Source organism: Heloderma suspectum, chromosome 3, assembly GCF_057233095.1.
Source record: "Heloderma suspectum isolate Gila_16-S chromosome 3, 16-S_ref, whole genome shotgun sequence".
Classification (NCBI taxonomy): domain Eukaryota; kingdom Metazoa; phylum Chordata; class Lepidosauria; order Squamata; family Helodermatidae; genus Heloderma; species Heloderma suspectum.
Window position 1 is genome coordinate 140,883,475 of NC_139460.1, and position 13,178 is coordinate 140,896,652.

At 46.3% G+C, this 13,178-nt stretch overlaps 1 protein-coding gene across 2 annotated transcripts in view; it reads right to left on the minus strand.

The window, feature by feature from the left end:
• OBI1 (ORC ubiquitin ligase 1) overlaps positions 1–9,072 on the minus strand; it is a 49,701-nt gene extending 40,629 nt beyond the window's left edge. The window contains exon 1 of one of the 2 annotated variants that reach the window (XM_084841815.1): positions 8,748–9,072. In XM_084841815.1, the coding sequence (XP_084697941.1) occupies positions 8,748–8,819 (72 nt within the window). In that variant the 5' untranslated portion in view covers positions 8,820–9,072. The remainder of the gene's footprint in view (positions 1–8,747) is intronic. The other variant, XM_084841816.1, reaches the window with a different exon arrangement.
• Between the last annotated feature and the right edge of the window lie 4,106 nt (positions 9,073–13,178).

Consider the following 13,178-nt stretch of genomic DNA (forward strand, 5'->3'; position numbering starts at 1 on the left):
CCTGTCCTCCGCTCTCTCCTGGCGTGTGCTCAAGTCCATATTCATTGCATCGGTGATGCTATCCAGCCATCTCATCCTCTGCCGTCCCCTTCTCCTTTTGCCTTCAATCTTTCCCAGCATCAGGGTCTTTTCCAGGGAGATTTTTCTTCGCATTAGGTGGCCAAAATATTTGAGCTTCACCTTCAGTATCTGTCCTTCCAATGAGCAGTCAGGGTTGATTTCCTTTAGGATTGACCTCCTTGCAAACTGGCTCAATGTTTAAAGGAGGAGAAAACAGCCCTGACACATCTGGACGTCTGTTCCACTGGTGCAAAATAATTGTTCTGAAAGATTCAAGCTGTTTTATAATGTGGAAGAATGCATTACTTTTCATTAGAACTGCAAGTTTTAACCTGTAGATCAGGGGCGACTAACCTTTTTCAGCCTGGGGGCGAAGTTCCATTTCGGAGAAGCTCTAAAGCTCTGAGAAGCTCAGAGGGGCCAAATTCCACTGGTCGGTCAAAGGCAAAGTGGGCAGAACAGAAAAATCCCCCACCTTTTCCCAAACAGGCAGCAACCACAACACAAGGTTGTATGTCACAGCACACACAGCTCCATGGTACGCATGTCTGTTCAGAAGTAAGCCACAGAGCACGAGTATCAGGAAAAAGGAGCATTTTTAAAATTCCAACACATTCCCCCCTTACAAGTACCTCAGGACAATGCATGCCTATGCCTGTAACCATAAGGAACTGCAGCACAGTACACTATATGCCTACTCAAAAGTCAGCCACACTGGAAGGAGCAAGCGCAGAAAGCAAAGTGGAGCATTTTAAATCCTTCACGTAACAATAACAGAATAACATGAACAGAGGCTGAGGTGCTCTCTCTTGCAAACAGTGCTTAGCTGTGACCGAGTGGACACAGGAGAGCTCAGAACAGCCTGCTGAGGGATCAGAAATGGATGGGTCACTCCGGAGAGACCTGAGCTCACAGGAATGCAACCTGCTTCCCCCCTGCCCCCATGTGCTCCAGCTTGCTCTGTGGTCTTCCAGAAGCACCTGAAGTCGCTGGATGAAGGAAACAAGCCAGAACGCATAGCAGAAGGTCAGATCATGTTCCAGCAAATTAAGATGGTTAAAATTCTATTTTAACAACAACAAAAAGCATGTAGCTATTGGCAGTTTGCAAAGACAACAAGGCACAAAAGTAAGGCGGGCACATATGATGCTGGGAAGGGGGGGTGTCCACTCCAGGAAGACTGGGGACCTTACTAAACCAGATTAGGTCCATAGGTTTCCCATTGCTGCTGTAGATCAACTAAAGCTTCAGCTGACCACTGCGGGTCAATTAATCAAGAGAGCTGAGTTAAGGGGACACTTGTTTCTTTGGGGGCTATTTTGGTTCCAGTGCGTAGCGCAACAGGACATGAACAAAAATTAACAGTGGATTTTCCTTCCAACAATGAGTACTAACTTACAATTTAGTAAGGAAAAAAAACAGGCCTCATCACTAAGGAAACAATCTCAATCCCATTTGTTTTGTTTTCATTTCAGTACAGGATTTTATTTTGAGATGCTGTAAGAGTTTAACATGCTTTCAATGATTTTCAATAACTATAAAGTTACAAAAAAAAAGGTTCTCATACTTCCTTTAATATCTCAAAAAGGCACTGACATTAAGGTGTTACGAATATGTGTATTTGATTAATTAAACAAGCAGATGATCAGACAACAGCTCTTTGGGGTAATATAATTCCTAAATATAGAGCTTCGCTTTGGAGCAGTATAGACATGTAACAAACTAACAAACAAAAGTATCCCTTCATAATGACCATATATGAACACTTCTTGTATAATTAAACCAAATGCCACAACTTTTGTTTGTAGACCAACATGATTCAAATGATAAGTGTGCAATCGTTAAGTGCATGAATTCAGACTTACAGCCTAATCATGCACATCTTTTGGGGGGACAAGCCTCAATGGGTTCAACAGGGCTTACTCCCGAATAAGTGCACATAGAATTGAGGCTTTGGCACTCCTGTGCTCAAATCTGCTGCTCTTTGATCAACACTGAAACCCTTTGAGCCGGGGATATTTTAAATCGCTTGGCCATTCTAACATGAAAGCATCCATTGAGAAACTGCATACACCTATCAACTTTTTACACTTTTAAAATGAAAAGACACAAGCTTTCTTACTCCTACCCTCTGATTTTAGTCTGACTGATGATTACTGATGTTTCAGGCTAAAAATATTCAGCTTCTTTGTCTATTATGTACCAGTCTCAAGCAAATATACCTAAAACCAATAGTGCAGTTCGCTACTGTTCCTTTACAGTACAATCCTATGTGTGTCTACTTAAAAGTAAGACTCAATGTTTTTGGAGGAGCTTATTCCCAGGTAAGTGGACATACGAGTGTAGCTTTAGGTTGTAATCCTAAACCACTTACCTAGGAGAAAGTCTTATTAAACTCAATGAGAGCTTACTTCCAATTAGACATGTGCACTGTTAGTCTCCAATCTAATATGCATCACTGAATTAAAACAAACCAGAGATAGGAACAGTGAAGCACTCTGGAGGAGGTAGCCAAGGTGGCCAAGGGTGTGTATGAGCAAACAGAGAGATTCTGTGCATATACAAAAGCCTTCCTCAATAAAGATGAAATTAAATATTTCACATAGTCACCCTCTCCATCCCTCCAATAACAAACCCAAGTGGTTGAGTGACAATCAGTTTCGCAGTGGAACGGGGCCACCCACACTAAGGTAATGGTTTCTACATATCTGGGCAACTCACTAGGCATGCAGAAGCATATGTTAATAAATTAAATACATACATTCACTTTTTTAAAAAACAACAATAACAGGTTGACAAGGCCCTGTGAGCCTGCAGAATGTACAGAACGTTGAAAATGCAGAATGAATAAGCACCTTTCACTTTCCAGCTCATCAGAATGCCACCCCCACCCCGCTCTTCATTATACAGCTATGAAATGCTCAGCTTCCCAGCTGTCACCCCAAACCTGAGCCTTCAGCACTATAGGAACATAGAAAACTGCCTTATATCAGGGCAGAATATTTGTCCATGAAGCCCAATTATTTATGTATTTATTTATTTATTTATTACATTCATATCCCGCCTTTTTTCCTCTTTAAGGAGCCCAAGGCGGCGTACATAATCCTCCTCCTCTCCATTTTGTCCTCACAACAACAACCCTGTGAGGTAGGTTGGGCTGAGAGTCTGTGACTGGCCCAAAGTCACCCAGTGAGCTTCCATGGCCAAGTGGGGACTAGAACCTGGATCTCCCGACTCCCAGTCCAACACTCTAGCCACTACACCACACTGGCTCTCAAAATATTATATATTTTGACCAGCAACAGCTCTCAAGGGACTCAGGCAGAGATCTTCCACATGATCTGCGACCTGATCCTTTTTGCACAGCAAGGGAAGGGTTCATGGGGGGCAGGAAACCTCTTTTCCCCCTTCCGAAATTCCTCCTTCCCCACAAGGCCTGTACAGGACTACAAGGCTTCTGCGCCAGCCTGGCTAGAGTGTATCCCCAGTACTCAGGAGCTGGGAATATGCTGCAACATTCTACTGCAGGTCCCCCTTGTTCCCTATCTAATACTAAACTAGGGTGGATCTGTGCCTGTCTGTTCGGAAACAAAAGAGGAATGCCCAAAAATAAAGTAGTGATTTCTACATATTTCAAGGACTCCCTACTATGCAGAAGTGTATTCGCTTGTACATTTAAAAAGCCATTAAAGGTGCAATCCTATGCATGTTTAGACAGAAAAAAAGGCCTACAGCTCCCAGCATGCCCCAGCCAACATGCCTGGCTGGGGCATGCTGGGAGTTGTGGGCCTTTTTTTCTGTCTAAACATGCATAGGATTGCACCCTAAACCTTCAAAACAACTGACACAGAAGGACCCGTGAGCTTCTAGAACCTGCAGGAAGTAGAGAGTAGTTGGGACATGGAATGTTGAGTGTGTCAGTTGGGTGGCGAGGAGGAGAGAGAAGGAAAATGGATGGGAAAAAGCAGAACTGGCTCACTCAGGTCCCTAACATCTTATACTAAGTATCCTGGAAATGAGAATTAGGATCAGGGGAACGCATGCAAGAAGAGAGGCAACATGTTTTAAACTATTAGGCTGCCTTCAAGGGTAGAATGCTCTCATAGTTTTGTATAATTTTGTAAGAATAGTACAAAACTATGCAGAACAACTACAACAGAAAATAAATAAATAAATCAGTAAGTACAAACTCTCTTTCTATAAATACAAATAGTATTAGGAAGAAGACTGGGGAAACTCCATCCGAGTACCTGGATAACTACTGATTAAAATAATTGGGCCCTAAGTGGAAATACCACAGAGTGTATTAGGGCGGGCAATACATTTTCTGTCACTGGTACAGTATTGTGTTTGACACAAACACAAGGCTATAGACCTCAGGCTCAGAGAAATCAGAAAAGGCTCATATGGGTGCCTCATATATATGTGGTCCCCAGCCACACGGGACCAAGTCACAGGAAAGCAACTCCCTCGTGTCTGAAGAGGACCCATGTGAAAACATGGAGGGCAACTGGAAATGGCTGGTTAGGGACTACACTTCCCTAAGCTGTTTCAGGTAGCCCCTCAGAATAACTAAATGAATAGCAAGCTTGCTTCACTTTCCATAAAGAACACACGTGCTCCTGAAATGGGGAATGTTCCATCACAAAAATACATTTTTCAGATATGAAGCTGCAGTGATACTGTCATTCCACAGACCTTTGGATTCTGACCTTTGACATCGTCTACACAGAAACCAAGTGTGTCCGAACTTAGTCCATGCCTCAGAATTAGGCCGAGTAGGCGAGATGCACACTGTGAGGTAAACAAATTCTACTAGCACTACATGGAGAGGTTTCGGATTGGAACAGAAAATATGAATTTGCATTCTACCTGGTCAAACTTTTGTCCATCTAGCCCACCGTCTTACTCCAAATGGCAGCGGCTCCCCAGGGTCTCAGGTAGGGATGTACAGACTGTGTTCAATCCGCTCTGTGTTTCACGGATTGCCAGGTGCCTTTTGTTCTGTCGTCCGCTCACAGACAGATGATAATTATTATTTTTTCGTCATGCAGAAAAATACGCAAATAATTACCTAAGAGGTTTCGTAACAATTTACATAATTTACCTTAGTACATAACATTTAGCGTATTGTTCCCTATTCCATTCAATCTTTCTTCAGCAAAAACTTGCATATTTTTCTACAAATAAATATGCGTACTTTTGGGGAAAATAAAAAAACATCCGAAAGTCTACTGACAGCGTGAGGCTTGAGGGGGTCACTCCACAGCAGATTCCGCAGGTCAGATTCTTAGAAATCTGAGCTCATTTTAGTCCCTCTTGAATTTCTCCAGCATCCCTAGTCTGAGGCGGAGGACTTTCACAGAGGAAAATGGACACCCTTCCCCATTCCATTCTCCAGAAACTCTCCTTCACCCTCCAATATATAGCACTCCTGGAAGAAGAATTAAGGTGGTGAGGAGGGGAAAGTATATGCCATCAAGCCTTTCAGTGCTTTGGAGCATAACATGGGAGTGGGCAACAGGTAGGCCAAAACATCCGGAGGGCCACACACCCATCAGCCCTAGCCAGCAGAGTCAATGGCTAGGACTGATGGGAGTTGTAGGCCAAGAATCTGGAGGGCTGCAAGATGGCTGCCCCTGGTATAGCGAAACGTTTCAAGAGGGTGGGAAACAAGTGGCAGGGAAGGGGGGGAGTGTTGACCCCTTTGCCTCCTCCTGAACCTCCAAACAGCACTAAAGGGCTGGTTGGAGACTAGATCATGGGCACTGCCTGTTAAGTCAGGGCTGAGGGCACACTACAACTTTTTTATGGGTCCTTTAAGTGTAGTCACATTAGCAACATGAAGCACATACAACACCAGTGAGAAGCGGCTCCTGCCGTTTGCCAAACATGAGACAGATGAAGACACTTTATTGCCTGACACACTTGAATGCTAGATGATGCCCACTATTCTTGACATATAATAACAATATAAAGTCTCCAGACATCAGCCTTACAGAATCTACATTGTTTTTTCCTAGAACTCCAAGAATCACCAACTGGACCCAAATGAAAAGTAGTGGCTTTGGGACCGGACAGACACTTAGAATAAAGGAACAGGGTACTTCTGAGCACATGCTCAGTCCAGGAATTTGTTTTCAGTACTAGAACGGAGCTCACAGTTCTTTCACCCACAAAATCCTGGCTTCCTCCATCCCCAAGTGTTCTTCATTTCAGGAGCCTAGTATGGGGTGGAGGAGCCTTTGAATTTTTTGCAACTGGGAGTCAGAAATCCTTGCCAATCTACTGCAAACCACCCAGAGATTTACGCGGGGATCCTCATCTACCTTCTGCCCATTCCTGAGCTAAACAACGACAGTTGTTCTGCCCTTTCTTGGTACTCCAAAAAATCTTCTGTCTGAGAAACGGAGTACCCAGTCATGGACCAGCCCTGCAAATATTTACAAATCATTATGCAAGCCAGTCTTTCGCCAGTGTTATCTGTGTTGGATGATTACCAACACAAACACTAAAGTAAGCAGGGCAGCACTTTGGAGAGTTTCTTTAACACAAGGTGAAGAGCTTGTCAGGTTATTATTCTCACTTTGAGAGACAAGCACCATACAGATCACAGGCAAGAATATGGTTGTTATCCTTAGTATACTCGCATGAAAGTAAGTGCCATTGATTTTTTAGTGGGGTGTACGTCCAAGTAAGCGTATTTAGGATAAGTCTACAACTATTCTAAAAGACATTCAGAATGGGGGGTGGGTGGAGAGAGAATAGTGAAGACTGTTGATTGATCCATTGTGAAATAGCCAACCTTAAATTTGAAGAGTGATGGGGGAGGGAATATAGGAACACTGGAAGCCCAGTATTGCCGACACTGACTGCCAGTGGCTCTCCAGGGTTTCAGGCAGGAGTTTTTCCCTCCCTACCTGGAGATACCAGGGATCGAACTTGGAACCTTCTGCATGCAAAGCAGGTGCTCTACCACTGAGCTATGGCCCCTCCCTCCAAAGTTGTACCCACTGTCTATTCCCAATTACTCTGGTGCTACCTCCATCTGATCTAAGAAATATTCACAGTACAAGTTCTTTGGGCAGAATCCAATGGGGTGCTTACATCCCGCTGATTCCCTTCTGCAAGCAGTGGGTCCCACCTATTCCTGTGCACAAGTGGGGTCACTGCTTATGCAAGGAAGATCTAGTGCTCCCTAGAGGAATCCCCGAAAGGAGACAGGTCAGCGGAGCTCCCTAATGCATAAGCGCCCCATTAGACTCTGCCTCATGTTTCCAGTATATATAAATGTATCAGTGTCTTACTGCAGGAGGCCCAAAGGAAGTGAATGGCCAAACCCCACTACCACACAACAGCATGCCCCGTAGTACCCTAATGACCATCACCCATCATGTGAAGGCAGAACTAGCTGGTGGATTGCTCATCAGGAGAACAACAACCACCAGTTCTGAGAGAGAGAGAGAGAGAGAGAGAGAGAGAGAAGTTTTCCTATCAGGCACTTCTTCATTCATGATCACAACCGGTGGAAAACAGGACTGCGGATCCATTCAGGGCGAACAAAGTTCCCCATACGTATCATAACAAGCACAGGGCCAAGAGTGGGGAAAAGAGACAGTAGACCTGTGAGTGGGTAACAAATTAGACTTGAAGTCATCATAGATCACAGTCAAGTTTAGAGTATCAATCTACATTTTTCTGAATCTAAAAACCTTCTACACAGGAACATGGGAGGCTGCCTTATACCGAGCCAGAGCATGGATCCATCTATCCCAGTGTTATCCATACTGACTGGCAGTGGCTGTCCAAGGTTTCAGGCAGGAGTTTTTCCAGCCCTACCTGGAGATGCCGGGGATTCAACCTGGGGCCTCTTTTGCATGCAGTGAGCCACAGGCTCTAAGTCCATTAAAGCTGAAAACAAGAGAAAACCAAGAAACCAACTGAACATCAACCCTACTGGGGTGGTAAAGAGACTCTGAACAGAGACAGTAAGAAATTCGTTAGAACCGAGGTCTGTCTTTTGGCTCCATATTATTTGGCCTACCTCATTACTGGCAGGCAAAGTCTCAGGCAGCACCCATCTTAAAATCCTCAAACGTGCCTCAAACCACAGACAACACAAAAACACTAATCTACATAACTCAGGTTAATTAACAATCATTCCAAAAAGGAAATGGAGAAGGAGAAGGAGGGCTCTCCCACTCTGACCCTTCCTCACATTAGGATTTTTCTTCACGTCTGCCCCATTTTACAGCACACGAGCGGTATTTAGATTCCTCGGAAAAGCACCAGAATTCAAATAGTCTAACAAGCGGAAATAAAGCTTTCCGAAAACGTTACTTCACTATAATAACCAATCACCATTGAACCTGGCTAGGGCCTCCCTTCCTCCTCCGATCTCTCAAAGCAACCACGGGCACGGGCTTTCGGAGAACTGCAGACTGTTTAAAAGGTCAAAAACTAGGATTTAGGAACAATCGCTTACATGCCAAAGCTACGCATGATAGCGTCGGATGAGGTTGGGTGGGGTGGGGATCCTCCCTGGAATTAACGGGAGGATCCTCACCCGCCCAGAACAGGGATTTCTGAGCTGCATGCATGCTTGAAAGGGAGTGGCGTGGGCGCCGGGCGGGTGAAACTCCCCCACGGCCCCTTCGGGCTTGCATCACGAACGCAGGTGCCATTACCTTTCCCAGGCAAATGTGGCAAGTGATGGGCAGCGTGAGAGACAGTGTAACACTCTGAACGTTCTGAGCCATTGTGACGTTTCGAATCCCGCGAGCATGGAAGTTCCAATCCACAGGCTGCAACGACCGCAGCAGCGGCGGCCAAGGAAGACTCGCTCGTCAACTCTCACGCTGCTTAGTCTCCGAGTACGGCGAGTCAGCGCAGCCAATCTTCCTTACATGCACGAGGCCGCTTTTCAGAATATTCCTCGCCGGAGGGGGGGGAGCCGAGAAAGCGGAGCACATTGAACGTGAGCAACGTGCGCCCTTCGCCGGGTTTGTCCTCGGAAGCTGGCCGGCGGGGAGGGCGGGTAAACGTGGTTCTGGGCTGTACCATTTGAAACGGACGGAGTTGGATTACAAGATTGCATGCGCTTCTCATTAAGCAAAGAAAATCCCTCCCAATAGAAAACTAGATGGCATGGAAAGGGGGTTCCAACCTTGCCTCTGTTATACGACAGTTAAGTTTTCTAGGTGGAGGGAGTTGTTTTGTATGGGAGCCCACACCTGCAATCTGAAGTCATCCAGCCCAGGCGCACGTTTAGCACCCAGGCCAAAAAGCTTAGGGCACTCTAAACACACCAGCCTGGCGCCCTCCAAACGTCAGCTCCCATCAGCTTCCACCAGCATGGCCAATGGTCGGGAATGCTTGGAACTGTAGTCCAAAACATCTGGAGGGCACCACCTTCGGGAAGGCTGGCATAGGGTGTCATCAAACGAGGCTGAGAGCAGTGGAGGATGGTGGCTCCTATCGGTGGGGCTGTGATTCCATTCTGGGTTTCAGCCAGAACCAGCTAGAACTCTAAAGGAGCTGTCCAAGGTGCTGAGCCCTACCCCCAAATGGGTTCAGCACCTCAGATAGCTCCTTTAGAGTTCTGGCTGGTTATAACTGAAACACAGAATGAATCACAGCCCCACCGAAATCAAAGCCACCAGCCTGCACTAGCTTAAGGTCACCCTCCTTTGTGCCTGTAGAGGGATTTGAATCTTAAGCTTCCCCTGGTCTAAGGACAACACTTTAACCATTACAGTGAGTCAGGATACTTGCGTTGTGGCCGGGTACATGTTTATTTGTAAGTCACATTTACATCCCATCTTTCCTCCAAGGAGCCAAAGCAGCGTACACATCCTCCTCCTCTCCATTTTATCTTCACAACAAGCCTGTGAGGTAGGTTAGGATGAAAGTCAGTGACTAGCCCAAAGTCACCCAGTGAGCTTCATGGCTGAGTGGGGAATAGAACTCGGGTCTCCCAAGTCCCTGTCCAGCAGTCTTACCACTACACCACACTGGCTGCCATTATGGTAGGTTGATAATGGTGTTTGGAAACATAGAATGCTGCCTTTTCCAGAGTCAGATCACTGGCCCTTGTATTGTCTGCACTGATTAGCCCAGCTCTCCAAGGTTTGAGACAGGAGCTTTTACCAGCCCTCTTTGGAGATGCCAGGAATTGAACCTGGGAGCTGGGGCCTCCTGCATGCAAAGCATGTGCTCTCCTACTGTGCTGAAATCCTTCCCTGCTTGCCTTGCCTTTTACTCTGTATTACTTAGCTGAGAGTGAACATCACATCACCCTCCATTCTTTATGTCACAATTCTGAAACTACATGTGCAAATATGTTGTCCAAATGCTGCCATATTTCTACTTATATGACCCTGTCCTATTCAGAGTTGCTCAGCCCTTCTTAATCACACACTAGCAAACAGACCCAGCTTTGCACTGGCTGGAATAGCCCTTAGTTTGATATAGCGAAGCCTGCAAGCAAACTGACACAGCTGTCAGAGAGGGACACATCACACATGTGCCCATCCCATCTCAGTGAAGCCATGTCCACTGGCATTCTAAGCACAGCCCCTGCCATGGAGCACCCCTACAGCCCCCTTAGGGAGGGGTCTGTGCCCTCCATTTTCCTGAGGGGGGTGCCCCACAGCAGTAGGAAGGAGGCAGGCATATAAGTGTCCCTCAGGCCCCTCATCTCCCCTGGCTTCATACTGTATGGACTGCAAAGCTATGTGCTGGTTAGGGAAGTCTGCCCCTAGTAGCTGAAAGTGTTACTGCATGCTTCAACCACATGGGCACATTTAAATTAATTAAAATTAATTAATGCATTTAAAAAACAAAATAACCCTGAGGTGCACTAAGGGGAACCCCTAGGGTCCCCATAGTATGCATGCCAAGTTTCAGGTGTCTAGGTTTCAAGGTCTTGGTGCTATGGCACTGATGGGCAAACAGACACACATTCTCTTTTATTATTATATAAATAACCTACTTAGGGGAGGCAGTGCAGACCATCTCCCCACATTTCAGAACACATGATTACTCCTCATCATCTATATTTCTGTCCATTAATTCTTCTAAAGAATTAAATGCGGTCATATACACGCTAAGCATTATGACACAAATCCCTTTGCTTCGAAATTACTGATAACATTGCTATAGTTCTTATAATGTATTCAAAAACACGCCAAAAAAAATGCTGTAAAAGACACTGCATTTCCTTCAATCAGACTTTGAATATATACAAAACAGGCCTTTAAACCATCCTGGGAAACTCCCTCCCCATTCTTCCCCCAGCTTCCCATATTATACACAATTCAAAGGTTGATTCACACATTAGCTTCTTGAAAAGTGCAAATAATTCCTGTGCCAGGACTAGGGATGCTGGAGAAATCCAAGACGGACTAAAATGAGTTCGGATTTCTAAGAATCCAACCTGTGGAATCCTCTGCAAACTGGCCTCCTCGGGCCGTGCAGAGTCTGTGGACTTTTGGATCTTTTTTTTTACTTTCTCGAAATTTATGCAAATATATTTGTTGAAAATACGTGTGTTTCTGCTGATACATGTGCTATTCTGTGAAATACACATTGAATGGAATGGGGGACAATACATGTTACATACTAACATAAATTATGTACATTGTTCTGAATCCTCTTACGGAATTATTGGTGTATTTTTCTGCATACCAAAAAACCTGTGAAGCCGTTTGTGAATGGATGCTGGAACGAACGACACTGCACAATCCACAAAACATGCACAAGATGGATTTCACAAAACCCAGACATCCCTAGCCAGAACACATGTTCAGATGTGTTACGAGAATGAGGCTTTTCCCACAATTTCAATTTTAGTGGCTTGTCAACAGTTGGTTGTCAGCAGTTGCTCAGTAAATAGCTATAGGGATGTCAGAGAATTTCTCCATAAATGTCGGGGAGGCCGAATGCCGGTGCATTCGGCCCCCCGAAATTGGTGGAGAAAAGGTCTGCCCCCCCGCCCACCCAGGGACAGGACTTACCTTGTGCGAATGTCCCTGGTGGCGGCGGTTCCAGCGGCGGTTCCGGCGGCGGCGCAGCGGCGGCGCGGCGGCGGTGCGGCGGCGGCCGGTCTTCTGACCGGCTGCTGCCACCGCCATTTCCAAGTTAAAAAAAAAAAAAAAGTGATAGGCTACGTAAAGGTTTACGTAGCCTATCACAACTAGATTTTTAAAAAACACCATGATAGGCTACGTAAATGTTTACGTAGCCTATCACGGCTGAGTGGGGGGGGGGAAACTGTGCGTACACAAATGGTACCCTGCAGTCAGGCGCGTACACAAATGGTACCCTGCAAAATCCTGCAGTCAGCCGTGATAGGCTACGTAAATGTTTACGTAGCCTATCACGGCTGAGTGAAAAAAAACACAAAAAATCGCATGTACGCAAATGGCGGCGCCCATGGGCGCCGCCATTTGCATACTTGCGTTTTTTTGTGTTTTTTTCACTCAGCCGTGATAGGCTACATAAACATTTATGTAGCCTATCACGGCTGACTGCAGGGACGCAAACGGCGGAGGCTACGGCCGCCGCTATTTGCGTTCCAGCAGGACAGGATTCGCGGCGGAAGGGACGGGGCGCCTCCCCCCTGGCCAGAATTTCGGGGGGGAGGAACGGGGCGCCTGCCCCCCAGCCAGAATTTCAGGGGGAGGGACGGAGCACCTCCCCCCCACCGTGAATCAACTTTCGGGTTCAGGTAAGGGACTTTCGTACATCCCTATATAAAGTAGGGATGTACGAAAGTCACTTACCTTTTTGCAGGGGTGATTCGCGGTGGGGGGGGAGGTGCTCCGCACCTCCCCCCAAAATCCTAACCCGGCCGGCTCCGCTCCGCGGCAACTCCGCAGAGCTGCCAGCCGGGTGCATTCGCAGGCGTCTGGAGCCTGCGGACGCAAATGGCGGTGGCTACGGCGGCCGCCATTTGCGTTCCCTTTTTTGCCATGATAGGCTACGTAAATACTTACGCAAATAGCGTCCCTGCATTAGCTGTGATTGGCTACGTAAGTATTTACGTAGCCTATCACGGCCCTAAGTGGGGAAGCGAATGGCGGCCGCAGATGCAGCCGCCATTCACAAAGCAGCAC